Source organism: Hirundo rustica, chromosome 22 (assembly GCF_015227805.2).
Source record: "Hirundo rustica isolate bHirRus1 chromosome 22, bHirRus1.pri.v3, whole genome shotgun sequence".
NCBI classification, from domain to species: Eukaryota; Metazoa; Chordata; class Aves; order Passeriformes; family Hirundinidae; genus Hirundo; species Hirundo rustica.
In genome coordinates this window covers 6,170,890-6,198,782 of record NC_053471.1, presented here as the reverse complement: position 1 = coordinate 6,198,782, position 27,893 = coordinate 6,170,890, and the positions used below count along the sequence as shown (strand labels likewise).

The following is a 27,893-nucleotide window of genomic DNA, read 5'->3' as shown; positions in this document are numbered from 1 at the left end:
GGAAGCGAACCCTGCCTGAATTCCTTGCGGTTTTCCCGAGGTATTTTCATTTTCCAGAGGCAAGGTGTGACTGAGCCACCTCCAAGACGCGCTCCCGGGAAGTTTTCCCGAGCTCCAGGCTCACGAGGAAGAGCCGGCACAAACCCCGGTGTTCTGTGTATTTTTGGGAGCTGCTGTTTATTTGTTTTGGGCGCTGATCCGCCAAGGAATTTGCCTCGTTTTTTGTTTTTTGTTTTTTTTTTTTTCCCACAGAAACATCCCAGATTTATTTTATTTTATTTTATTTTTGCCTGTTTCTCCTTTTATCAGCTCGAGGTTCAGCGATTCCCTGTGGGAACGTGCTGCTCCCTGCACGTTTGGCCCTAAAAAGGTGATTTTTCTTCTTCTCCTGCCTTTTGGATGATCCTCGCCCTTCTGAATCCCGTGAAAATTCCACAAGCGGAGCGAGCCCCTCACAGAAAACACCTCGAGGCCAAGTAATTCCGCTCAAACCACACCAGATTGGGGTAAAAAACATCAAAAAAAACCCAAAAAAGAAGCTGTGAAATCCATTTTTCCCCTCACATCCCAGCTCTGAGAGCAGATGGAGGGGTGGGGCTAAAAGGAGACAACTCAAACCCAGAAAATTGTCGAAATCCAGCAGAAATAATTCCTCCCCTGCGAGGCTCTGGAGCAGGGATTCCCGGCTGCTTCCTTCCACCTCAAGCTGAGCTCCTTCCTGGGATTTCCACTCCAGCAGCGCTCGAGGAATACAATAAAAATTAATTATTAAAACAGCAGGATTAAAAAAAAAAAAAAAAAAAAATCGGGGCACTGAAATATTTTTAGCCGATGGCTGGAGTTTCTAACAACAGAAACGGAGAGATGGAGCTCCCGTGCGAGGATTTGTGAGGCCTGGGCTTGGATTTAAGGGATGGAGGCTTCCAAGTGCCCCTCACCCAAAAATCTGGGCTTTTTGGGGAAGTTTATTTCAATAAAAAAATTAGGTTATGTGGATTTTCTTCAGGTCACTTCATCCCGACAAAACTTCTTGGGGGTTTTGCAGCGTAGGGAAATCTGGTTTGGAAATTGCTCGCCACCGGGTTTCCTGCAGATCTGAGCGGGCTCTGGGACACTTTTTTAAAATGAAAATCATCTCCCCGAAGCCCTTCTTGGTAAGGATTTTATCCCTGAGGGGATAACACCCTGCTTGCTCTGGATCAGGCGGCCTTCCCTCGGTGCTGAGCCGGGAAATTCAGATTTCCAAGGGGGAAATGGAAGTTTTGAGTGGAAAGAGAGCAGTGCCCGGGTTAAGACAGAAAATGCCCAGGGTGCAAACCCCACAGGATCCGGGAAATTTCCAGGCAGATTTATGGGATCTCTGGCGCTCCACCCTCTTCAGGGACGAACTTTGCAACACCCAGCTAGATTCATTTATTTCTAGATATTAAATAAACCGGAGGAGGAGAGGAAAAGGGGTGAGACGCCCACAGGGGGCAAAGAGCACGGAGCGCCCGGGATTCAGGGAACGGATGGATTGGGAATTTAGGGAAGGGCAGGAGGACACGGGGACACCTCCTGTGTCACATCCTCTGCTGGCAGGCGGTTAAACTTCACCCCGGGATCAGCACCTCGGCCTGGCTCACGCACGGGGATTCTTTGAGGGCCCTTTTAGGCGAAACGGCCTCGTAAAGGGGCCGGCTGATTTACGGAGGGCAGGAAGGACATCCCTCCCCCGGCGCCACTTAACTTTTCATTTTATATCTGCACTAATTGCTGCGGACACCTGGGGGAATCACCCTGCAGCCCCCGAGGGGAGCCACGGGGTCACGGCGCCGCGGGGACAGACCCGGATTTCCCGGGAGTGTCCCGGGGAGCTCCTGGGCTGGGGAAAAAGAGCTTTTTAAACTCCTTCTCCAACCCGAACCATGCCGTGATGTCCCCGGAAGGGTCTGGGATGGACCCGTGGGGTCCCTGCGGAGCAGGGCCGGCCCTGCCTCAGCTTCCCTGAAGGGAAAATCTGGGATCATCCTCGGTGCCACCAGCCCCGGGGGGGGACAGGGGGTGACAGGGTGGGAAACACCGGGGTGCCACCAGCCCCGGGGGGTGGGACAGGGGGTGACAGGGAGGGAAATGCCGGGGTGCCACCAGCCCCGGGGGTGGGACAGGGGGTGACAGGGAGGGAAATGCCGGGGTGTCACCAGCCCCGGGGGTGGGACAGGGGGTGACAGGGAGGGAAATGCCGGGGTGTCACCCCTCTCTGGGTGCGGGATGCGGCGGGGACAGCCCAGAACAGGGGCTGGGGACAGCCGCCGCTCGGAGTAGGGGGTGACAGCGAGGGGCAGACGCCGCCTTAGCGCATCTCGGGGTGCGGTTTGGAGCGGCGCACGCCCCGGGACGGGGCTGGGGACAGCCGCCACTCCCGGCTCGGCGGCGGCGGGGCCGGCTGCGGTCCCTACACCTTTAAAAGTCTCCTCACGTTGCGGCGCCGATTATCCATTAACCGAGGCGAGCTCCCTTTTCCTGGGGGCGGCGTTCGCACCGAGCGCTGCCAGCAGGGCGGGCGGGCGGCCGCGCTGCCTTCCTCCCTTCCTTTTTCTCCCTCCCTCCCTCCTCTCCCCCCTAACCCCCGCTCCCTCCTTATCAGCAATTCAGATTGCATGCAAATCTGCGCGCTTTTCTTCCAGGGCCGCGGCAGCCAGCGCCGAGCGCTCCTCGGCGGCTTCGCAGGGCCAGATCTCCTCCTCCTCCTCCTCCTCCTCCTCCTGGGATTTTCCTCCTTCTCCCCTCCCCTGCTCTCCCCTCCCCTCGCTGCCTCCCTCCCTCCCTCCCTCCTCTCTTTCTTTCCTCCTTTTCACCTCCTGGAACAAAAGTGGCCCTTTCGGCTGCGCCGGCGCTGCCTTGCGAGCGGGGCCGCTTTGTCTGCGCTCGGCTGCGGGACCCCGGCGCCGCCACCATGGGGACACGGCGGGCCGCCGGCGGCCGGGAGGTGCTGGCGCTGCTGCTGGCGCTGGCGCTGGGATCGGGATCGGGATCGGGATCGGCGAGCTGCCCCGAGCGGGAGCTGGAGCGCAGGGAGGAGGAGGCCAACGTGGTGCTCACGGGCACGGTGGAGGAGATCATGAACGTGGACCCGGTGCACCACACCTACTCGTGCAAGGTGAAACCGCGGCGGGGTGTGCGCGGGGAGCGGCTGAGGGGGAACTTTTCGCCCCGTGCGCTTTTTTTTGGGGGGTGGGATCGGGGGGGGTTTTAGGCTGCGGGGAGGCTCCCGCAGCTGTGGCCGAGGAGAGGAAGGCGGGGGGGGGGATCTCCAGAGGTTGCTTTTTATGGGCATTTCCCTCTTCGGCTTTGGCGTGATGCGGAGCTGCCGTCCCAACTTTCCGTGCCTGGCTGCCGGGAAGGTGCTGGGAGCCTCTCTCCTGCCTCCAGCCGCCGCTCGCTGTTTACTTTCGCAGCATCTCCAGCTCCCGCAGCCAACCCGAGCTATTGTTTAACCACCGACCTGGCCTCGGGCTGTGGGTTTTTGTTGCCTTTTTTTTTTTTTATCTCCCCCCCCGAAGCGGAGAGACGCTGAAGTCCCGAGCAACCTGAAATCCCATCCGCCCGCTTTGACAGAAAACGTGCCGGCTGCCTTAACCCTTGCCGGGGCAGGAGTCTCTCTTGCAAGGACACGCTCTTCCCTTGCCTCTTCCTCTTCTCCCCGTTCCCCTTTTCCTGCCCCCTGAAAAAAAAATCCGGCTTTTCCTGCCTGCGGCTGGTGCCGAGCAGGGCCCGGGGGGGCGATGCTTTGGTGGCGGAGGGCAAGGTGAACTTTTCCCCGCGGTGTTCCGGGGCATCCCCCGAGCATCCCCCGAGCATCCCCCGGGCCCTGCCCGCCCAGCCGCTGCCCGCTGCCCGCTCCCAGCGCCCCCCGACCCATCTGCGCCCCGCCCGGGAGCTCGCAGCCCCTCCGGGCGAGGGCAGGCGCCGTCTGTTCGCGGAGCGTCTGGCACATCCTGGGTGCTCCGCGCAGAATTAATGAGCCGCCGCCGGCCCGCGGGGCGCAGATGGACGCGGCCACCTGAGGCCCGAGCGAGGTTGCCCCGCAAGGAGGTGGCCCAGCCGCGCTGGAGGCCGGGCAGGAACGAGTCGAGGAATCGAATCCTTCTCGGGCTCGCAGCGAGGCGTCTGCCCGGCAGAAAATCGCCTTGCAGCAGCAGGGCAGGACCCCGCGATGGGGAGAGCGGGGATGCGGAAATCCGCCAGCTCAGCAGCTCTCTGCCTTCCCAAGGTGCGATCCGGGCCCGGCTGGAGCGGCCGGGATCGCCGTGGGGCTGCCCGTGGCGGCACAATCGGAATTCCTCCAGCTGGGAAGGGAATCTCTTCCCTGCCTTTCCCTGAGCAGCGCCCGGGAGGGGTTTGTGCTGCTGGCTCCGGAGTTTGGGGTTTTGCTCCTGCTCGTCCCCGGTCTCGAAAGAGCACGGAAGGGGCGGGATGTGCTCCTGGGAGATCATTCCAGCCTTGGAATGTCGTGTAAAAGTGAAAGTCGTGTAAAAGTGAAAGCAGGAAAGCTTTCATCCCATCCCATCCCATCCCAGTGCTGTGACATTCAGGAATTCTCACAGGGCAGCGGTTCCCTGTCCCTTTCCCTGTCCCTTTTCCCTGTCCCTTTCCCTGTCCCTTTCCCTGTCCCTTTCCCTGTCCCTTTCCCTGTCCCTTTCCCTGTCCCTTTCCCTGTCCCTTTCCCTGTCCCTTTTCCCTGTCCCTTTCCCTGTCCCTTTCCCTGTCCCTTTCCCTGCCCATCAACCCATCCTGTGTCATCTTCAGTGGCATTTCCTGGTGTCCTTGCAGGGGGAAAAAAAAAAAAGCTTTGGGATGGGATTTGGGGTGTCCCAAGGACCTGGGAGCCGATAAACCTCCTGTCACTGCAGTGACTCGGGGATGTGCAGCTCTGCAGCAGCTCTTGGCTTCCTGCCCTCCTCAGATCTCCCAAAGTCTTGGAATTGTGTGGATTTTGCTGGGTGGGCCATCCCTGCAGTTTATTTTGTGGGATTTTTTTTTTTTTTTACAACCAAGCGCCTCAACTCCAGCAGCAGTTCGGGATTAAACCTGACCCCTGGCTCCTGCCGTGCTTGCGCTGCCCCTGGGGGAGCCGGGCTAAATCCAGGATCTCGTGCTGAGGAAATTCCTGCCCCAATTCCTGCCCCAATTCCTGCCGGACCCCGCGGTTATCTCCTGCCAGGCTCCTCCTTATCTGCGGCGGGCCCAGCGGGGAGTTCCCTGGAGCCCACACCCAAAAAATCCCGAGTACTCCCGGCGCTGGGTGGTCCGGGAGGCGCGGGGCACGTGGGGATCTGTGAATTCCTCGCTGGGGCATTGTTCTCCCCAGCTCGGCTGCAAAACCCTGCCAGGCTGAGAGCTCTCGGTAGGCGCAGATAAGCGCCGCGAGAAATGTGAAGTTAATGTTAGATAAACACCCCGAAATAGCTGCCGGCCGTTCCTGCGCCGCCGGGGGAGCTGGGGAAAGGAGGAACAGAATTCCCCCCAAAAAAAAAAAAAAAATTAAAAAAGAAAAGCGGCTGCCGTGCTCTTTTCCCCAGGGATTTGACATTCCTGGCTGCAGTTTCTGACTCCTTCCCAAAGCCGCTGCTGCTCCTGGGTGCCGGCCCCTGACCCCCCTGAGGTGCCGTTTTCGGGGCTCTCCCGATGTTTAGGAATTCGGCTGCTGTTTGTAGGATAAATCCAGGTTCTGCGCGTGCCGTAGGAAGTGTGCAAAAGGATGTGGATCCTGTTCCGGACAATGGAGCGCGGATTTTCATTTTTTTGGGGGGGGTGGTTTGTGGGAATTGCTGGCTCCTGGGGAAGGGGCAGGGAAAAGGCACAGAGAGAGCTGAAAAAGGGGAGAGCGAAGGGTTGGGAGCAGGGCTGGTTCTGGCTTTTATATCCCAAAATTCCCAACATTTCCTGGTGGCTGCGGCGCTTCCCATCCCGCGTGACAGCTCCTCCAAGAGGGGACTTTGCTCCAACTTCTCACCTGGCTTTACAAAACCAAACCCGGCGGCGATTCCCGGCAGGAATGTTCCTGTACAGGCGATCGCCTTCCTCATTATGGGATGCACATCGGAAAATCCTTGGATTTCTGAGCTTTTGAATTTTATTTTTTTTTTCCCCCCCTTGCCTTTAAAACACACCCGTGCGAGGATCTGCCTGGATAAACTTGTGGCTGCTCTTCCTTCTGCCTCCGAGGAGCTTTGAAAACCCGCTCCAAATCCAGCGTTTTCTGATCTCCTTGGAGAAACAGAGCGCTCCAGGGCAGGGTCCTCCTCCTCCGAGCGGGTCCCAGCCCCATTTTTTATTTTTATTTTTATTCATTTTTACTTTTATTTTTACTTTTATGTTTATTTTTATTTTTATTTTTATTTTTATTTTTAATTTTTATTTTTTTATTTTTATTTTCTTTCTCTCCTTCCCTTTCCTTTTCTCCCCGGGTCCTCGCTGCCGCCGGTGAGTCAGCGGTGACAAAGCCTTAATTGCGGCGCTGATGACGGGATGCCCCGCAGGTAACCGCCGGGCCCTCGGTGCCTGCGCATCCCCTCCTCGGGGCGGGGAGCGGCCGCTGGACTCTGCTGTTCTCCCGGGGAGTGCTGCGGCCTGGCTCCGAGCTGCCTGAGCCACGCCAATTAACGCCAATTCCCATCTGCCGCCGAGCTGGGGGAGAATTCAAATTCAGATTTTTTTTCTTTCTTTCTTTCTTTCTTTTTTTTTTTTTTTTTTTTCCTTTTCCTCCCCAAAAACCCCCGAGCTGTGAAAACGCCCCGCACGCGTCTTTCAGCGCCGGCCTCGGGCTGTGTTTTCTGCTGCTGGAGGAGGTTATATATATATACTTTTTTTTTTTTTTTCCTTTTTTTCCTTCCCCTCCTTTGTCTGGCTGAGGTTTTGCCCTGGTTTGCCGCTCCGGAGCCTGCCCTGGGGCTGGAGCAGCAGCAGCAGCAGCGGGAGAGGTGTGGCTGCGGGAAGGTGTCTGGACTTGACTGCGGGCAGGGAGAGCGCAGCTCCAGCGCGGGGAGGAGCGGCTGCGGGGGCGGGAGGGCTCCGTCAGCGCCGGGCCGAGCCCCTCTCCCCTTCCCGGGGCTCACCCGGGCCGCCCGCAGGCTCCCCAAGGCTCCTCCGGGGAGTGCCGCCGTGCTTCGGGCGGGCGAGGAGCGGAGCCCGGCTCTTATCCCAAAAATCCCGCCCGGGCGTCGCCGGGGGAATTCCGGTGCGCCACCGATCCTCCGGAGGGGCGAAGGAAATTTCCTGATCTCCAGCCCAAAACTTCCCGTCCCCGTCCCGAATGATGTCCGTCAGGGGATCCTAAGTGACCGTTTCCTGATCTCCATCCTAAAATTTTCCGTCTCCATCCGGAAATTCTGAAGGATCGCTGCCCGATCTCCGTTTCTGGGAGCAGGGGCAGCACCCAGGTGTTCCTGCAGGTCCTGTCCCTGCTCCCACAGGTCGGAGCTGCCCCTCCCGAGGAATCTGGAGCTGTCAGGACCCTCTCATTCCCTGATACCCTCGGGAAGTGCCCGTCCCGCTCCTTCCTCGCTCCGAGGCAGGGAGGAGGAGGAGGAGTGTCAGTGGGGGGGTTTCTTTTTGTTGGTTTTTTTTTTTTGAGTGAAACCTGAGCAAATTTCGTGGAGGTTTCTGCCCTCCCTGGTGGGATTTGGGGTTTCACCACTCCTTTCCCGCGCCATGCCGGGAGCCGGGTTTGTGCTGAAGGACGAAGGAGGAGAGAAAATCCCGTGGAGAGCTGGGAGCAGCCCCTCAGGAGGTGCAAAACTGTCCCTGTCCCCATCCCTGTCCCCGTCCCTGTCCCTGTCCCTGTCCCGAGCTCGGATTCGGGCTGTGCACAGAGGGACCCGTCCCATTACGTACAACAATAAAATATTATTAACCCCATATAATAAACGGGACGCCTGCCCTATTTACCGCCCCCCAAATAAATAGGATTTATTCCACCTTTTGGAGCTCTGGGGTGGCTCAGCCCTGCCCGGGGGATCCCCGCCTTTCCTGCTGGAGGACAATCGAGCCTGGGGAGGCGCGGGGCCGAGCTCTCCACGCGCGGGAGCAGCCGAGGAGGAGCTGTCACAGCCCCATCGCACCCGGGCTGCTCCCGCGGCTCAGGTGTGCGGCGCAGCAGGGCACGGGGCGCTCCCCTGCCTGATAATTGGGGGGATTTATTGCTTTTTCTCGGATGGCTGAGCTGCCTGGGAGCTCGGATCCCTCCCGGAGCCTGAGGTCCTGCCCCCAGTATTTCACCAGGAGGAGAAAGCGCGAGGGGAACAGGAGGGTGTGAGGGAGAGATAAACTCCTAAACTCGGCTCTTGGCCTTGATTCGTGCCTGCAGGGCACAGGCAGCGCTGAATTTATTCCCTTTTCCTGCTCGCTGGATTGAATTTATTCCCTTTTCCTGCTCACTGGATTGAATTCATTCCCTTTTCCTGCTCGCTGGATTGAATTTATTCCCTTTTCCTGCTCGCTGGATTGAATTTATTCCCTTTTCCTTCTCGCTGGATTGAATTTATTCCCTTTTCCTGCTCGCTGGATTGAATTTATTCCCTTTTCCTGCTCGGCAGGTGAGGCTGGCGCTGAGCAGAGGCTCCGGCCCGTGGCTCCTGTGGCCACAGGGAATGTGGGAATGACCCCATTCCCGTCCTCCCAGTCCTGCCAGGGACGCTGCGGAGGAGTTTGGCTCCGGCTCAGCGTGAACTTTGAAGCCCTTTTTCCGTCAGGGGTTGGAACTCTGGAGCTCAGAGCTGCGAAAGAGCCCGAGATTCCCGAGACTGACGGCGGATCAGAGGATCCGCGTTCCCCGGAGCCCCCAGCGGGGTTTCACCCCCTGCTCTGAGCTCTGCAGCCTCAGATCTCGGCTGGGGACGCTGAGGCAGGAATCTGGCGCGGGGGGAACGTCTCTGTGTCCGAGCAGCTCTGAACTCGCAGGGGGGACACCTGAGGGGCCGCCGGGGCGGGGGCAGAAAAACGGGAATGAAAAACTCATTTTCCACGGGGATAAAACATCCAGGGCCACCAAACCTTGCCAGGGCCACCAAACCTTGCCAGGGCCACCAAACCTTGCCAGGGCCACCAGTCCTGGTCTGCCAGAGCCACCAAACCTTGCCAGGGCCACCAATCCTTGCCAGAGCCACCAGTCCTTGTCTGCCAGAGCCACCAAACCTTGCCAGGGCCACCAATCCTGGTTTGCCAGAGCCACCAAACCTTGCCAGGGCCACCAAACCTTGTCTGCCAGAGCCACCAAACCTTGCCAGAGCCACCAAACCTTGCCAGGGCCACCAATCCTGGTTTGCCAGAGCCACCAAACCTTGCCAGGGCCACCAAACCTTGTCTGCCAGAGCCACCAAACCTTGCCAGGGCCACCAAACCTTGTCTGCCAGAGCCACCAAACCTTGCCAGGGCCACCAAACCTTGCCAGGGCCACCAAACCTTGCCAGGGCCACCAGTCCTTGTCCCCCGCCCCGTCCTGCCTCCCCGTGTCCCATTTCGAGCCTCCTGTGCCGCTTCCAGAGCCTGCCCCTGGTCCCGAGCTCTTTCCCGGTTGGGATTTCCAGCCCTTTCCTGCCCCTTTCCCTCCTCCAGCAGCGCTTTCCTCACCCTTGGCACCGGGATTTCCTCTCCAGGCTGGGTTCCTCTCGAGGAGGGAGCTCTGTGTGCTTCGCTCTGGGTTTTTTGGGGGATTTTTGTGCTTTTAGGGCTTTTTTTTGTTGTTGTTGTTGCTTTTTGGGGCTTTTTTTTGTGATTTTGGGGCTCCTGGGATGGGCTGCGCTGGAAGGTTCTGCCAGCCCCGGGGCGCTTGGGACAACAGCATCAAAAACGGGGGAGCTCGGAGGGAAAATGGGATTCCAGGGATGGAAAATGGGATTCCAGGGAGGGAAAATGGGATTCCAGGGATGGAAAATGGGAGTCCAGGGAGGGAAAATGGGAGTCCAGGGATGGAAAATGGGAGTCCAGGGATGGAAAATGGGATTCCAGGGATGGAAAATGGGAGTCCAGGGATAGAAAATGGGAGTCCAGGGAGGGAAAATGGGAGTCCAGGGAGGGAAAATGGGAGTCCAGGGAGGGAAAATGGGAGTCCAGGGAGGGAAAATGGGAGTCCAGGGATGGAAAATGGGAGTCCAGGGAGGGAAAATGGGAACTCAGAGAGGAAAACAGGAGTCCAGGGAGGGAAAATGGGAGTCCAGAGAGGGAAAAGAGCAGCCCAGGAATGGAAAGAGGAGCCCAGGGAGGGAAAACTGGAGCAGAGAGGGAAAATGGGAGCCCAGGGAGGGAAATAGGAGCCCAGAGCAGGGACTGGGGAGCTCAGGGTGGGAAAAGAGGAGCTCAGGGAGGCAAAAATGGGAGTCCAGAGGGGGAAAAGAGGAACGCAGGGAGGGAAAAGAGGAACCCAGGGAGGGAAAAGAGGAGCTCAGGGAGGGAAACAGGAGCTCAGGGAGGGAAAAGAGGAACCCAGGGAGGGAAACAGGAGCTCAGGGAGGGAAAGTGGGAGTCCAGAGGGGGAAAAAGAGGAACGCAGGGAGGGAAAAGAGGAGTCCAGAGAGCGAAACCGGGAGCCCAGAGAGCTCGAGCCGGCCGTGACCTGTCCCCTCCCGCTGCCAGGTGCGGGTGTGGCGCTACCTGAAGGGCAGAGACGTCGTCACGCACGAGATCCTGCTGGATGGGGGCAACAAGGTGGTGATCGGGGGCTTCGGGGACCCGCTGATCTGCGACAACCAGGTGGCCACGGGCGACACGCGCATCTTCTTCGTCAACCCCGCGCCGCGGGCGCTGTGGCCGGCGCACCGCAACGAGCTGATGCTCAACTCCAGCCTGATGCGCATCACGCTGCGCAACCTGGAGGAGGTGGAGCACTGCGTGGAAGGTGAGGGCGCGTGGGGGGCCTTCGGCGGGGCTTTTAACGGGATTTTTCTGGGGGTTTTGGGGGGTTTTGATGGGGGTTTTACAGGGATTTTTAACAGGATTTTTCTGAGATTTTAACAGGATTTTTCTGGGATTTTACAGGGATTTTAATGGGATTTTCCTGGGAGGTTTTTTTTTTTTTCTCCTGGGATTTTTCAGGGATTTTAACATGATTTTTCTGGGATTTTTTTGGGTTTTAGTGGGGGTTTTACAGGGATTTTAACAGGATTTTTCTGGGATTTTTTTGGGTTTTGATGGGGGTTTTTCCAAGGATTTTAACATGATTTTTCTGGGATTTTTTATTTATTTATTTATTTTGATGGGGATTTTAACAGGATTTTCCTGGGATTTTCCTGGGATTTTCACAGGATTTTCCAGGGATTTTAACAGGATTTTTCTGGGATTTTACAGGGATTTTAACAGGCTTTTCCTGGGATTTTTTTTTTCCTGGGATTTTCACAAGATTTTCCTGGGATTTTAACAGGGATTTTAAGAGGATTTTAACAGGACTTTAATGAGACCTTCCTGGGATTTTTCCTGGGATTTATTTTTCGGGTGGCACTGATTTTGGGGTCAGTGGGTGCTGGGCAGGAGATGATTTAGGATCATCCTTCCCTTCTCTGAGTGTTTGGGGTGGGTCACACAGGACTGTGAGCTCATGGGGTCAGTGATTGATGGACAGGTGATTTGGGATCATCCTGCAGCTCTGAGTGTTTGGGGTGGGTCACACAGGACTGTGGATGTCACAGAATCTGGGGTCAGTGGGTGCTGGACAGGTGATTTAGGATCATCTTTCCAAGCTCTGAGTGTTTGGGGTCGGTCACACAGGACTGTGAGCTCATGGGGTCAGTGATTGATGGACAGGTGATTTAGGATCGTCCTGCAACTCTGAGTGTTTGGGATCAGTCACACAGGACTGTGGATGTCACAGAATTTGGGGTCAGTGGTTGATGGACAGGTGATTTAGGATCATCTTTCCAAGCTCTGGGTGTTTGGGATCAGTCACACAGGACCGTGAGCTCATGGGGTCAGTGGTTGATGGACAGGTGATTTAGGATCATCCTTCCCTTCTCTGTGTGTTTGGGGTGGGTCACACAGGACTGTGAACTCCTGGACAGGTGATTTAGGATCGTCCTGCAACTCTGAGTGTTTGGGATCAGTCACACAGGACTGTGGATGTCACAGAATTTGGGGTCAGTGGTTGATGGACAGGTGATTTAGGATCATCTTTCCAAGCTCAGTGTGTTTGGGATCAGTCACACAGGACCGTGAGCTCATGGGGTCAGTGACTGATGGACAGGTGATTTGGGATCATTCATGTTTGGGGTGGGTCACACTGGGCTGTGAACTCCTGGACAGGTGATTTAGGATCATTCATGTTTGGGGTGGGTCACACAGGACTTTGAACTCCTGGACAGGTGATTTAGGATCATCTTTCCCTTCCCTGCGTGTTTGGGGTGGGTCACACAGGACCGTGAGCTCATGGGGTCGCACACTGACGGGCACGTGCTGATTTAGGATCACCCTTTACTTTCCTGGAGCCCCGAAGGGAACGTGGAGGCTCCAAAGGGAACGTGGAGGCTCCAAAGGGAACACGGAGGCTCCAAAGGGAATGTGGAGGCTCCAAAGGGAACGTGGAGGCTCCAAAGGGAACACGGAGGCTCCAAAGGGAACGTGGAGGCTCCAAAGGGAACGTGGAGGCTCCAAAGGGATCACGGAGGCTCCAAAGGGAACGTGGAGGCTCCAAAGGGAACGCGGAGGCTCCAAAGGGAACGTGGAGGCTCCAAAGGGAACGTGGAGGCTCCAAAGGGAACGTGGAGGCTCCAAAGGGAACACGGAGGCTCCAAAGGGATCACGGAGGCTCCAAAGGGAACACGGAGCCGCCTCGGCTGAGCCCGGCCCAGGAGCAGAGGAGCAAACGGGGGCAGGAATTCAGGAATTCTGCTTGGACAACAAAAACCCCAGGATGGGCTCCTTGGATCCGCAGCAGGGGCGGCCACGGCCCTTTTCCAGCTGGGAATGCGGGCAGGGAGAATGACCCATGACCCCTTGTTCCAGGGAGAATGACCCCATAACTCATTTTTGCACCTGGGAATTCTGATGGGGGAATGACCCCAAACCCCTTTTTCCAGCTGGGAATGCTGAGAGAATGACCCCATAACTCCTTTTACCGGGGAGAATGACCCCAAACGCTTTTTCCAGCTGGGAATGCTGGGGGAACGACCCCATAACTCATTTTTCCAGCTGGGAATGATGACTGGGGAATGATCCCAAACCCCTTTTACCATCTGGAAATGCTGAGGGAATGATCCCAAACCCCTTTTTCCAGGGAGAATGACCCCAAACGCCTTTTCCAGCAGGAAATGCTGGGGGAATGACCCCCAAACTCATTTTTCCAGCTGGGAATTCTCTCTTTTTCCAGGGAGAACGACCCCAAAGCCCTGTTTCCAGGGAAAATGAGCCCATAACCCCTTTTTCCGGGGAGAACGACCCCAAAGCCCTGTTTCCAGGGGACTGAGCCCCCTGCAGCCTCCTCCAGCCCACCTGGCTCCTGGAAAAGCGAGCAAATCCCGGCCTGAGGAGCTGCTCCTGCCCCCTGGGATCATTCCCGAGCTCCCAGGGTGGGATTTCACCTCCAGGACTCTTTTTCCCACCCTCTCCTCGCAGGAGGCTCCGGAGCAGAGCTGCTCTTTGCCGCACTCCGGAGTTTTCCAAACAAACCTTGGAGGGTTGGGGGGTGGGTTTTTTCCTTTATTTTTTTCTTTTTTTTTCTTTTTTTTTTTTTTTTTTTCCCGCAGAAGGAATTGGAGGAATGGGGGCAGCTGAGCAGAAAAAAAAAAAAAACCGCAAATGTTTGGGAGTTTATCCTCGCCTCTCGTCGCTTTCCGGCTCGGAAAAATCCGAGACATCCGAATCTTGTCGGGGAGGGGAGGGGAGGTCAGGCCGGGGCTGCGGAGGGAGCAGAGCGCTTGGAGGAGGTTTGGCTGCGGGGAAAAGATTCCAGCGGGGCTCTGCGAACCGGGACCGGCCTGGAGCGGGAATTTGGGGGGGGTCAGGGGCAGAGGAGCAGCTCTGGGGGTGATTGGGGACACCAGGAGCAGCTCTGGGGGTGATTGGGGACACCGGGAGCAGCTCTGGGACCTTTTGGGGACACCAGGAGCAGCTCTGGGACCTTTTGGGGACACCAGGAGCAGCTCTGGAGTGACTGGAGACACCAGGAGCAGCGTTGGGACTGGTTTGGGACACCAGGGGCAGCTCTGGGACCTTTTGGGGACACCAGGAGAAGCTCTGGGACCTTTTGGAGACACCAGGAGCAGCTCTGGAGTGACTGGAGACATCAGGAGCAGCTCTGGGAATGATTTGGGACACCAGGAGAAGCTCTGGGACCTTTTGGGGACACCAGGAGCAGCTCTGGAGTGACTGGAGACACCAGGAGCAGCTCTGGGAGTGATTGGAGACACCAGAAGCAGCTCTGGGACACCAGGAGCAGGTCTAGGAGTTACTTGGGACACCAGGAGCAGCTCTGGAGTGATCTGGGACACCAGGAGCCCCTCTGGGAATGATTTGGGACACCAGGAGCAGCTCTGAGGTCTTTTGGGGACACCAGGAGCAGCTCTGGGACCTTCTGGGGACACCAGGAGCAGCTCTGGGAATGATTTGGGACACCAGGAGCAGCTCTGGGACACCAGGAGCAGCTCTGGGACCTTCTGGGGACACTCTGGGGTTTTGGGGCGCTGCCGTGACCACAGCTGAGGAGCCTTTGGAATTCTGCTCCATGAAAAACCCTCGGGATGTGCTGCAGGCGCTCCCGAGGTGGAAAAAAGTCACTTTTGATTGGAACCGCAGCCAGCGCAGAGCCCTGCCCTCATTCCCGTCTCTGTGGAAGGGCTGCACATTCCCAAAGTCCCTTTTCCCGGTTTTCTCCCGGTTTTGTCCCTGCAAAGCCAGCCCAGGCAGCGTTTCCTTTCCAGGCTCCTTCCCTGGAGGAGGAATTCCTTGGAGGAATTCAGCTCGGGAATCTCAGCGCAGATTCTCGGGGGGTTTTTGGTGCCTCAGGTTCCTGGAGTTTGTGCCCCAGTTCCAGGGAATTTGGGCCGTGCTTCGGGAGAGGCGGCTCAGGCTCTGCTCTCCCTCCCCAGCCCCGCAATTCCTTTAAATCCATCCCTGGCTTCTCCCCGTGCTCCGGAGCGGGCAGGGGTGGGCTTGATGTGTGGGTTTTCCCTCAAAAAAAATGTGATTTTTGGGTTTTTTTCCCCTTTCCTTCCTCCTCTTCTGGGCTCTGTTCTGCATCAGAGATAACGAGAGCGGCATCAACACCTCGGTCCCAGGAGGGGGACGGAGTTTTCCAGCAGCTGGGAAACGTGGGAAAGGGGGAAGGAAGGAGAGGAGAGGGGAAAAGGCAGCTCGGGGGGCCCTTCCTGCTGCCCCAGCCGTGGGGAGGGGATGGAATCCTCCCGGGAATTCCACGGGAAACGCTCCTGGGAGAGCAGGGAGTGGCAGGGCTGTAGAGGACACTCAGGATTGTCCCTGTCCCTGTTCCCATCCCTGTCCCTGTCCCTGTCCCTGTCCCTGTCCCTGTCCCTGTCCCCGTCCCCATCCCTGTCCCCATCCCTGTCCCTGTCCCCATCCCTGTCCCTGTCCCTGTCCCCATCCCTGTCCCTGTCCCTGTCCCTGTCCCTGTCCCCATCCCTGTCCCTGTCCCCGTCCCTGTCCCTGTCCCTGTCCCTGTCCCTGTCCCCGTCCCCGTCCCTGTCCCTGTCCCCATCCCTGTCCCTGTCCCTGTCCCTGTCCCTGTCCCCTGTCCCTGTCCCCGTCCCTGTCCCTGTCCCCACCCCTGTCCCCATCCCCGTCCCTGTCCCTGTCCCTGTCCCTGTCCCTGTCCCCATCCCTGTCCCCATCCCTGTCCCCGTCCCTGTCCCCCCCAAGTCCCCTCCCTCCCTCCCTGTGACAGAACCTCCCAGAACCTCCCAGAACCTCCCAGAACATTCCAGAACCTCCCCGTGCCGGTGGCAGGAGCTGAGCGGCTCCATTTGTTCGTTTGCTCAGCAAACTCCTGCGGAATTTTAATCCGGAGCAGGAGCCTGCGGCTCTGGGAAGGCTCCGCCGGCACTTCCTGTGGGATCAGCTCGGGGGGCTGCACGGCCAGATCCCCCTGCCCGGGATCCGTGGATTGCACAGATCCCCCTGCCCGGGATCCATGGATTGCACAGATTCCCCCTGCCCGGGATCCATGGAATCCCAGATCCCCCTGCCCAGGATCCCTGGATTGCACAGATTCCCCCTGCCCAGGATCCATGGATTCCCAGATTCCCCTGCCCAGGATCCCTGAATTTCCCATTTTCCCCTTTCCCAGTATCCCTGTCTTTCCCAGTTTCCCCTTTCCCATTATCCCTGTCTTTCCCATTTCCCCATTCCCAGTATCCCTGTCTTTCCCATTTCCCATTCCCAGTATCCCTGTCTTTCCCATTTCCCATTCCCAGTATCCCAGTCTTTCCCAGTTTCCCCATTCCCAGTATCCCTGAATTTCCCATTTTCCCTTTTCCCAGTATCCCTGTCTTTCCCAGTTTCCCCATTCCCAGTACCCCTGAATTTCCCATTTTCCCCATTCCCATTATCCCTGTCTTTCCCAGTTTCCCTTTTCCCAGTATCCCTGTCTTTCCCAGTTTCCCCATTCCCAGTATCCCAGTCTTTCCCAGTTTCCCCTCCCCTCTCTCCCCGCCCGTGCTGTTTGCCTGACCTGTCCTGGCACGAATCCTGCCCTGCCAGCCTGGAATTCCAGCAATGGAATTCCACCCTGGAGCTCCCCGGGATCCAGAGCAGCCTCCCCGTGGGATCCTGCCAGCAGCTCCCGGGCGCTTCCCGGCCTCTTCCAGGGAATTTGGGCAATGCCCGAGCCCGTCTGTCCCAGGAATTTGGGCAATTTCCAGGGTGTGAGGAGATCAGCAGGAATTCCAGGGAATTCAGGCAATGCCAGAGCTCCCCGAGGGCTGTGAGGGGAAAATTCCCCTTCCATGGAATTTGGGCAATTTCCAGGGATGTGGGGGGATATTGGGGGGCACCACTGCTGCCTTTTCCAGGGAATTTGGGCAATTTCCAGGGATGTGAGGGGGATATTGGGGGACACCACTGCTGCCTTTTCCAGGGAATTTCAGCAGTTTCCAGGGATGTGAGGAGGATATTGGGGGGCACCACCGGTGCCTTTTCCAGGGAATTTCAGCAGTTTCCAGGGATGTGAGGGGATATTGAGGGGCACCACCGGTGCCTTTTCCATGGAATTTCAGCAGTTCCAGGGATGTGAGGGGGATATTGGGGGGCACCACCGGTGCCTTTTCCAGGGAATTTGGGCAATTTCCAGGGATGTGAGGGGATATTGGGGGGCACCACCGGTGCCTTTTCCAGGGAATTTGGGCAGTTTCCAGGGATGTGAAGGGAATGTCAGGAAAGCACCATGAGTGCCCGGATTCCAGGGAATTCGGGCAATGCTCCCCAAGGGATGCGAGGGGAATACTGGGGAATATCGCACCTGCCTTGCCCGGGGCAGCTTTTTTCAGGATGATTTTTCTCCCCCGGAATCCTGGATTTTGCGGCTCCGCCGCCGCGCTGGGAGCGGGAAGCAGCTGCCCTGCGCTTTTTCCACGGCGGCCGTGCCCTCCGCGGGGATGGAATTTTTCCCACTCCACCTCCCGGATGTGCCCCGTGGCGAGGTTTGTTTGGTGTTTTTATCTCCCGTGGCCCAGCTTTGTTTTGGAGCCGCTGGGTGGAACATCAAAGGCGGGATTTTCCCACCCACCGACTGGGGAAACCGCAGGAGGCTGGGCTGGATTTGGGTCCAGGATTTGGGTCCAGCTGGATTTGGGTCCAGGGCTGGATTTGGGTCTAGGGCTGGATTTGGGTCCAGCTGGATTTTGGGTCCAGGGCTGGATTTTGGGTCTAGGGCTGGATTTGGGTCCAGCTGGATTTTGGGTCCAGGGCTGGATTTTGGGTCTAGGGCTGGATTTGGGTCCAGAGCTGGATTTTGGATCCAGCTGGATTTGGGTCCAGCTGGATTTGGGTCCAGGGCTGGATTTGGGTCCAGCTGGATTTTGGGTCTAGGGCTGGATTTTGGATCCAGGGCTGGATTTTGGGGTCCAGGGCTGGATTTTGGGGTCCAGCTTGGCTTTGGATCCAGGGCTGGATTTGGGTCTAGGGCTGGATTTGGGTCCAGCTGGATTTTGGATCCAGGGCTGGATTTTGGGGTCCAGCTTGGCTTTGGATCCAGGGCTGGATTTGGGTCCAGGGCTGGATTTGGGTCTAGGGCTGGATTTTGGATCCAGCTGGATTTTGGGTCCACGGCTGGATTTTGGGGTCCAGAGATTTTTTTTTGGCTCAGGGCTATTTTTCAATCCAAAGCTGCTTTTAGTCCAGGGTTTTTTTTTTGTGGGTCCAGGGCTGTTTTTTTGGGTCCCGGGTGGGTTTTGGGGTCCAGAGCTGGGTTTTTGGGGTCCAGAGCTGGGTTTTGGGGTCCAGGCTGCTTTTTTACTCCAGCTGTTTTTTTGGTCCAGAGCTGCTATAGGTCCAGAGCTACATTTTAGGTCCAGATTTGGGGTTTTTGATCCAGATTTTCTTCTCGGCCCAGGGCTGGTTTATGATCCAAGCTGGTTCTGGGTCCGGTCTGTCCAGCCGTGCTGGCCTGGCCGGTGTGGGCCAGGATCCCATTTCCATGGCTTTGGATGTTTTCCCTGGATTGTGAGGGATGGATTTCACACCTGAGAGGACACCAGGGCCCTGGGGCTGCTCCCTCACCACCGTCTGTGTCCCAGGATGGGATGGGATCCATGGGATGGGATCCCTGGGATGGGATCCATGGGATCCCTGGGATCCATGGGATGGGATCCATGGGATGGGATGGGATCCATGGGATCCCTGGGATCCATGGGCTAGGATCCATGGGATGGGATGTGCTCCCTGCGGCAGCCCGGTGCTCCGAGCTGGGCAGGTTTTCCATGAGTTTTTCCAGCTGGAGCTGCTGCTGTGGTGAGGCTGGGATTCTCCAGGACACCCCGCTGGCCGCAGCTTCCTCGGGAAGCCTGGCAGGATGCTCCGCCTCTGATGTGGCTCAGGGAAAGCTTCCCCCGTCGATCCATGCGGTTTTTCCTTTCCGATGAGCCCGGGTTTGCTCTCCCTGGGTGCTCAGAATTCCCGTCCCTTGGGAATGGAGCTGTTTTTCCTCCGGAGCTCTGCTCGGCAGGATGTCCCTCCCCTCTCCGGGGCAGCTCCAGCCCAGCTCCCAGCCCAGGATTTATTTCCCAACAAACCTCGGCAGGGATTTCTGGAGGGTACAGGGACACATCCCGAGCCAGCTGCTTTCCTTTTCCTGGGAATGCTGCCTCGGACAGACAGAGCCAGGTCCCTGCTCTGCTTCCCCAGGACTGGCTCAGGGGAGGGAGCTGGAGCTCCCCTGGCTCCGGGCTGGAGCCTCTTTGGGATGCAGCACCAGGAATCTGCCAGGGCTGCATGGGCAGATTGCTTTGGACACAACAGCGTTCTTCCACGTGGAAGCGATGGATCAAAACCCCTGGGAGCTTTGGGAGGGGATGCCCGGGAGCAGCTCCGCTCCGGATGGAGCGTTCCTGCCGAATTCCCTCCGAGCTCTGCGTCCCAAAGCTCCTCCTGCTCCAGCTGATCCACTCCGTGCTGCTGTGGCTCATGAGAACCCTGGGGCTCCGTGCTGCTGGCCAGGCCCCAGTTCCCAGGCACTGGACAGAAATCCCAGCTGGAATTGTTTTTCCAGCCGGGTCATTTCTCCCAGACAGCTCCGGCCCTGCTCAGACCCTGCACTTGCGCTTTCTTTGTCCCAGGGAGCCTTTTCCAGCCTCTGGAAATGCCTGGAGGCTGCCAGGGATGCCTCAGGAATGTCCCTGCCCCGCTCTGGATTTGGGATTTCAGGGCAGGGCTGTGGATGCGGGGGCTCCCTCTGGATTCCCTCCACCCCTCATTCTCCTTTTCCACGGAGTTTTTGTCCTTCGGGCTGGGCTTGAACCGGGGAAAAGGAGGAGAGGAGGAACCCAGAAGGGAAGAGGGGCTTTGAGAGGGGGCGGTGGGACAATCCCGCTGTGGATTATCCCTCCTCCTCCTCCTCCTCCTCCTCCTCCTCCTCCTCCTCCTCCTCCTCCTCCTCCTCCTCCTCCTCTCCAGGAGCCTCCCGCTGGCAGGGGCACCGGGAGCACTGGGAGCACTGGGGGCACTGGAATCACCGGGATCACCGGGAGCACTGGGAGTCCTGAGAGCACCGGGAACACTGGGAACACTGGGAACACTGGAACCACTGGGAGCACTGGGATTACTGGGGGCACTGGGAGCCCTGGAATCACCAGGAGCACTGGGAGCACCGGGAGCACCGGGAGCACTGGGAGCACTGGGATCACCAGGAGCACTGGGATTACTGGGGGCACTGGGAGCCCTGGAATCACCGGGAGCACTGGGATCACCGGGAGCACTGGGAGCACTGGGAGCATTGGAATCACCAGGAGCACTGGGAGCACTGGGAGCACTGGGAGCACTGGGATCACCGGGGGCACTGGGCTCTGGTGTTTCCATGGCCTCTGCAGCAGGAGCAGAGTGTGACAGCGTTGCTCCATCCCCAGGGGGAGGATGTTGGACGTTCCAGGCGTGGGAACCCTTTGGAGGAGCTCTGGAATCCATCCCGGAGCAGGCACCGGGCGAAGGGGGAGCAGCAGAGGGGGCTGGAGCTGCTGCCTGGGGACCCTGGGGACCTTCTGGCCACCAAATCTGTCGTGATAAGAGTCAAACCCTCCAGCTCCAAACCCCCTTTCCTCGGGCAGGATCCCGCTCTTCACACGCAGTCCGTGCCTTTCGCTCCCTTTTCCAGCGGGGATTTTTCCTGAGAGCTCTGAACCCTGACCCCACGCCCTGGGCCCTGCAGGACGGACACTTCCCAGCTGTCTGTCCGTCTGTCTGTCTGTCTGTCCAGAGGGCTCCTAGGGGGTGGCCCTGTCAGGGAAAGGCTGGAATGCGGCCGCTGGAGCTGCGACCCGTGGGAGGTCATTGTTCCCCTGTCCGTGGGACTGGTGAGGCCACGAGTGCAGTGTCCGGTTTGGGATGGACACGGAGTGCTGTGTCCGGTTTGGGATGGACACTGAGTGCTGTGTCCGGTTTGGGATGGACACGGAGTGCTGTGTCCAGTGTAGGATGGACACTGAGTGCTGTGTCCGGTTTGGGATGGACACTGAGTGCTGTGTCCAGTTCAGGATGGACACTGAGTGCTGTGTCCAGTGTAGGATGGACACTGAGTGCTGTGTCCAGTGTAGGATGGACACTGAGTGCAGTGTCCGGTTTGGGATGGACACGGAGTGCAGTGTCCGGTTTGGGATGGACACTGAGTGCAGTGTCCAGTTTGGGATGGACACTGAGTGCTGTGTCCAGTTTGGGATGGACACTGAGTGCAGTGTCCAGTTCAGGATGGACACTGGGCGCTGTGTCCGGTTTGGGATGGACACTGAGTGCTGTGTCCAGTTCAGGGTGGACACTGAGTGCTGTGTCCAGCCCTGCCCAGGCTGCTGGGGGACAGCCTCCAGCTCCCAGGAACTTCTGGTTTTCCTCTGGAAAACAAAGGGAGTGTCGGATTTTTGCCTTTTTCTGACCCAGAGGGGCTCCTGAGGGGCGTTTAGAAGATTTTTATTCTGTTTTCAGCCTCATGTGAAGGGTGAGATGCTGCAGATGTTACACGTCACGCCACCAAAATTGGAAGCCAAACTATTTCCTAATTAAAATATGCTAAAAGTGGGGGGGTTTTAACATATTTTTTACCTATTAGGCTGCCAGGGATGCCTCAGGAATGTCCCTGCCCCGCTCTGGATTTGGGATTTCAGGGCAGGGCTGTGGATGCGGGGGCTCTCTCTGGATTCCCTCCACCCCACATTCTCCTTTTCCATGGAGTTTTTTGTTCTTCGGGCTGGGCTTGAACCGGGGAAAAGGAGGAGAGGAGGAACCCAGAAGGGAAGAGGGGCTTTGAGACATTAACAGCGCTGCTGGATGCTTTTAATCCAATCATCTAAAAACTCCCCTCGTGTGTCCTGCTGTATCTTTCATAGCTCTGTTTCTCAAAAAATCTGATCTTTTTGCGAGGCCATCGTTTGAAATTTGTTTTTAGTCAGGTTTCTCTCCCAACAACGCCTGTCCTGTCCCAAAGCCATCGTTTGAAACTGGTTTTTAGTCAAGTTTCCCTCCCAGCAATGCCTGTCCTGTCCCTCAGCCTTTCCAATTCAGGTTTCACCTCAGAGTTTGCTCACAGAGCTTTCTGCCAGGCTTCGGGAATTCTGTCAGATTTGGGAACTGGGGAAATCCATTCCCTACCAATCCATTCCCTACAAATCCCTTCCCTACCAATCCATTCCCTACCAATCCATTCCCTACAAATCCATTCCCTACCAATCCCTTCCCTACAAATCCATCCCCTACAAATCCATTCCCTACCAATCCCTTCCCTACCAATCCATTCCCTACCAATCCATTCCCTACAAATCCCTTCCCTACCAATCCCTTCCCTACCAATCCCTTCCCTACCAATCCCTTCCCTACAAATCCATTCCCTACAAATCCCTTCCCTACCAATCCATCCCCTACCAATCCATCCCCTACAAATCCCTTCCCTACCAATCCCTTCCCCACCAATCCCTTCCCCACCAATCCCTTCCCTACCAATCCATTCCCTACCAATCCATTCCCTACCAATCCATTTCCTACAGAATCACAGGGTTCTTTCCGCTGGGTTTGGGATGCACCCCGGGGATGCTCCTGGGGAGCAGGGGGTGGCCCCGGGGGTGGCTCCGGGGGCTCCGGGGGCTCCGGGATCCCGCTCCCTCCTTCCCCGGCGGGCACATTCCTGCTCCCTGACTTCAAAGGCTGTTGGTGGATAACAGAGCCCGGCAGCCTTGGCAACGCTGGCAGCAGCTGCTCGCTGCCCTTGCGGCGCCCCTGCCCCTGTGGCCCCGCAGGGTTTCGGGGCAGGAGCCTGGCCCGCGTTCGGTCGCTGCCCCTTCGGCATCAGCGTTTTGTCTGGGGGGGGTGAATCTTCGGGGGCTGCAGCTTTTTGGGATCTCTGCTCTGGGGGAATTGCAGGGTTTTGGGGTGAATCTTTGTTCTGGGGGGAATTGCAGGGTTTTGGGGTGAATCTTTGTTCTGGGGGGAATTGCAAGGTTTTGGGGTGAATCTCTGGGGGGAATTGCAGGGTTTTGGGGTGAATCTTTGTTCTGGGGGAATTGCAGGGTTTTGGGGTGAATCTTTGTTCTGGGGGATGCAGAGTTTTGGGATGAACCTCTGGGGGAATTGCAGGGTTTTGGGGTGAATCTTTGTTCTGGGGGGAATTGCAGGGTTTTGGGGTGAATCTCTGGAGGGAATTGCAGGGTTTTGGGGTGAATCTCTGGGGGGAATTGCAGGGTTTTGGGGTGAATCTCTCGGGGGAATTGCAGGGTTTTGGGGTGAATCTTTGTTCTGGGGGGATTGCAGTTTTTTGGGGTGAATCTGCTCTGAGGAGCTGCAGCTTTTTGGGGGTGAATCTCTGCTCTGGGGGATGCAGAGTTTTGGGGTGAATCTCTGGGGGAATTGCAGGGTTTTGGGGTGAATCTCTGCTCTGAGGAGCTGCAGCTTTTTAGGGTGAATCTCTGGGGGAATTGCAGGGTTTTGGGATGAATCTCTGCTCTGAGGAGCTGCAGCTTTTTGGGGAGAATCTCTGGGAGCTGCAGCTTTTTGGGGGTGACCCCCTGCTCTGTGGGACGCAGCTTTCGAGGATGAACCTCTGGAAGGAATTGCAGGTTTTTTGGGGCTGAATCTCTGGGAGGAATTGCAGATTTTGGGGGTGAATCTCTGGGAGTTGCAGCTTTTTGGGGGTGATCCCCTGCTCTGTGGGACGCAGCTTTCGGGGATGAATTTCAGGGGGGGGAATTTCAGGTTTTTTTGGAGTGAATTTCTGGGGGAATTGCAGCTTTTTGGGGTGAATCTCTGTGGGGAATGAATTGCAGCTTTCTGGGGGGAATCTCTTCCCTGAGGGGCTGCAGCTTTTTTGGGGTGAGGCTCCAGCTCCTGTCCACGCCCGTGTTCCAGGGAGGAGCAGGGCTGGGCCCTTTCCCTCAGCAGGATTTTCCCTGCTCTGATCCAACCGTTTTCCCTGTGTTTTTTGTTTTTTTTTCCCATGTGCTGCCCCGTGTCCCGCTCCCCGTGGATTCCGGATTATTCATTAGGTAAGGACTTCATTCCTCTCTTTTCTTTTTTGGGGATGGAAAGCGGGGCAGGGGAGGCTGCTGCGTGTGATTCCCGAGGTTGTGTGGCAGGAGGATTCCTTGGATCTGCCTCTTCCCTGGGTCTGCCCCGGGCGGGTGGCACGGAGGGGACGGCAAGAGCTCGTCCCTTTTGTCCCCTGCCACGACAAAACCCCTCTGCCCTCGCCGGAGCGCGGATGAAAATCCCCTGAATCTCAGGGATGGTGAGGACGGAGTCGCCCGGCGCTGGAAGAGGGAGCTGCCAACTTCCCAGCCCGGCATTCCCTGCTAATTCCCGCCCGGAAAACAAACCCCCACGTGGCTTTGGGATTTATGGAGCCCGCTCCAAATCCTCAGGGTCACCTGGTCAAGTGGGGTGAATTGGGAGGGCTTTGCCCGGGGTTGTGACACGTAATTAACTCCAGGCTCCCTGCGAAACCCGAGCCTGGCGCGGCGGCCGCCGGAGAGAGCCGAGGGCGCGGGAGCGGCTCCCGGGAAAGGCTCTGGTGGTGTTCCGGGGGCTCTAAAAGCAGCTCCAGGAGTTGGGATTTTACTGTTCTCTTTGTGCTTTATGATGGTTTCCTTAGGCCAGTCCTTAGGTCATTCCTCAGGTTATTCCTTGAGTTATTCCTCGGTTATTCCTCGGTTTTTCCTTAGGTTATTCCTTGGTTAATCTTTGGGTTATTCCTCAGTTATTCCTCATTTATTCCTTCAGTTATTCTTTAGGTTATTCCTCAGTTACTCTTCAGTTTTTCCTCAGTTATTCCTTTGGTTATTCCTCATTTATTTCTTAGGTTGTTCTTCAGTTTTTCCTCAGGTTGTTCCTTAGGTTATTCCTCAGTTATTCTTTAGGTTATTCTTCAGTTTTTCCTTAGTTTTTTTCTTAGGTTTTTCCTCAGTTTACCCTCAGTGTTTTTCCTTTGGTTATTCCTTAGGTTATTCCTCATTTATTTCTTAGGTTGTTCTTCAGTTATTCCTTAGGTTATTCCTCAGGTTATTCCTTAGGCTATTCCTTGGTTATTCCTTGGTTGTTCCTCGGTTATTCCTCAGGTTGTTCCTTGGTTATTCCTTGGTTACTCCTTTGTTATTCCTTGGTTATTCCTCGGTTATTCCTCGGTTATTCTTTGGTTGTTCCTCGGTTATTCCTTAGGTTATTCCTTGGTTATTCCTTAGGTTATTCCTTAGGTTATTCCTTAGGTTATTCCTTGGTTACTCCTTGGTTATTCCTTGGTTATTCCTCGGTTATTCCTTAGGTTATTCCTCAGTTTTCCCTCCTCCTCACAGATGCTCCAGGGAAGCACAGTTTTTGCCTTTCAATGACAATTTGGAGCCTTGCCATACAAAAAGAGATGACAAATTCCTGAATCCATGGCCGTCTGTCTTAGATTTCCTGGGCCAGGGTCGCTCCTTTCCTGGGAATTTTGATGGGGTGCGGTGGGTCAGCGTTAGGAAGGGAACGGGCCCAGCCCTTTGTAAAATCATGGAATTCCTAAGGCTGGAAAAGGCCTCTAAGCTCACAGAACCTGTTCAGGTCGGAAAAAGACCTTTCAGATCCCAGGATCGTGGAATTACTGAGGCTGGAAAAGCGCCCCCAGGCCGAGGAATCCAAACCCCCAGTGCCACCTCCGGAGGGTTTTGGGACATTTCCAGGGATGGAGATTCCCTGGGCAGCATCCCCTGAGAATCCCACATTTCTCCAAAGCCATTCCGTGCTGCTCTCCCAGCGCTTCCCAGTATTCCCAGTGTGCCGAGGAGCGGGCATCCTGGAAGGGACCAGGTTTATTAGGATTTATTGGGATTATTAGGATTTATCAGGATTTCTCCTGCTGGCAGATCCCAGCCTTCATTCCCGGGGCTCAGGGAAGATGGGATGAGAAACAGGAGTAGCTGGGGATGAGGGATTTTGGAGATCCCATCCCAAAATCCCTGTGAGGAAGGGGATGAGGGGCTGCAGTCCTGGATCCCGTTATCCCGCTCTGGGAATTCAGGGATGGAGGAGGCAGAACTGCGGGATTGCTGCTGGGATGGGATGGGATGGGATGGGATGGGATGGGATGGGATGGGATGGGATGGGATGGGATGGGATGGGACGAGCAGGTGACCGAGAGGGGTGCAGGAAATTATTTCGGGGTCTCCATGAAACAATTCCGAGGGAATCTTGTCTGGAGTTGAACCCCGGGAAGGGAGGCAGCTGCCCTACATGGGCAACGGCAATCCTCCAGAGGGAGAGGGAATGAATTTTAATGGAATCTTGAAAGGCTTTAAATTTTCATGTTCCCGTCAATTATTCAGGACAGCGGAAAAGAGACTTTAAAGCGGCGAAAAGAGCAAAGGAAAAGGGGATTCCTGCGGGGATTTGCGTCTCCCTCCAGCGCAGGGAAAAGGGGACGTTTGGAAAGGCTCTGGTGCTGGGGACGAGGGATTTGGGGAAGTTTGGGATGCGCTGCCTGGAGCAGGGCGAAGGGGCGGGGTCAGTGCTGGGAATGCGGGCTCTGAGAATTCCCGGTGGGAGCTTGATCCCGTTCCAGCATCACCAGATCTGTGCCAGCAGCGGGGGGGGTTTGGGGGGTCTCCATAATGCTGGAATGGTGGAGCAGGGATCCATCCTGGCCTGGACATCATTCCCGGTTCCTGATCTGGGAAGGGAAGGGGTTTTGGGGATCCTGGAGCCCACCCATGGCTCTGTCCTTGGGGATAAACCCCGGACTGCCTCCCTCCAGCCTCCAGCCGGTGGGATCGGAGCCGGGAATGTGGGCTCACAGAATTCCCTGATCCTAGGAGGGATTTGGGTTCTCCGTGCTGGAATGGTGGAGCAGGGATCCATCCTGGCCTGGGAAATCATTCCCAATTCCTGACCTGCCAAGGTTTATCGGGATCCTGGAGCCCATCCATGGCTCTATCCCTGTGGAATAACCTCAGCCCCAGACCGGCTCCCCCCTGTGGGATGGGGGCTGGGAATGTGAGCTCACAGAATTCCCCGTGGGAGCGGATCCCAGGAGCGATTTGGGGCTCTCCACGCAGGGATCCATCCCGGCTCCATTCCCACCTCCCGACCCGGCCAGGGAAGGGTTTTTTGGGGGATCCTGGAGCCCCTCCCGTGCCGCTGGCACAGCTTTTCCCGGGACACGGCTGGCTCCCGTCCCGCCGTCCCCATCTGTGCGCGGCGCTGCCGCCGAGCCCAGCAGAGGCTGCTCCGGCCTCGCCTCCCTCCGCGGGTGCCCCGGCGCTGCTCGGGGGCTCGGCAGCACAAACGGGGCTTTGATTCCCGCTGCCGGGAGCTGCCGGCCCTGGCTCCCTTCCCAGAAAACACAAGCGGCCTTTTGTGCGAGCGCCGGGGGCTGCGCCGGGGACGAGGGGACCCCGCCCGAGGAGGAGCCCGAGGAGCTCCGCGGGCTGCGGCTGTGCCGCTCCCCCCGAAAAACCGCCCGGGAGCGGCTCCTCCTTTGGGCTGTGTCCCCTCCCGGGGAGGAGGGGGTGACACCGGCCACCAAAGGCGCCTTTGTCCCCAGGGCTGCGGGGACGGAGCGGCCCCGGGGCCGGGCTCTGCTCCTGGCACCGGGGTCGGGGTCCCCGGGGCCGTCCCCGCTGTCGGGGGTGGCACCGGGGTCAGGGCTGTCGCGCTCGGTGAGGTGACAAAGTGACAGAAGGCTGGGTCGGTTCCTGAGGGGGCCTGGAGCGGGGTCCTGGCGGGGTTTGGGATGCGGGGAGCCGCTCCCCGGGGTTTTCTGG

The 27,893-nt window shown here is 57.3% G+C and overlaps 1 protein-coding gene across 1 annotated transcript in view; it reads left to right on the top strand.

The window, feature by feature from the left end:
* The first annotated feature begins 2,869 nt into the window (after positions 1-2,869).
* AGRN (agrin) overlaps positions 2,870-27,893 on the top strand; it is a 104,407-nt gene continuing 79,383 nt past the window's right edge. Inside the window, exons 1-2 of the mRNA XM_040084464.2 lie at positions 2,870-3,139; positions 10,612-10,873. Of these exons, the coding sequence (XP_039940398.1) occupies positions 2,936-3,139; positions 10,612-10,873 (466 nt within the window). The 5' untranslated portion in view covers positions 2,870-2,935. The remainder of the gene's footprint in view (positions 3,140-10,611; positions 10,874-27,893) is intronic.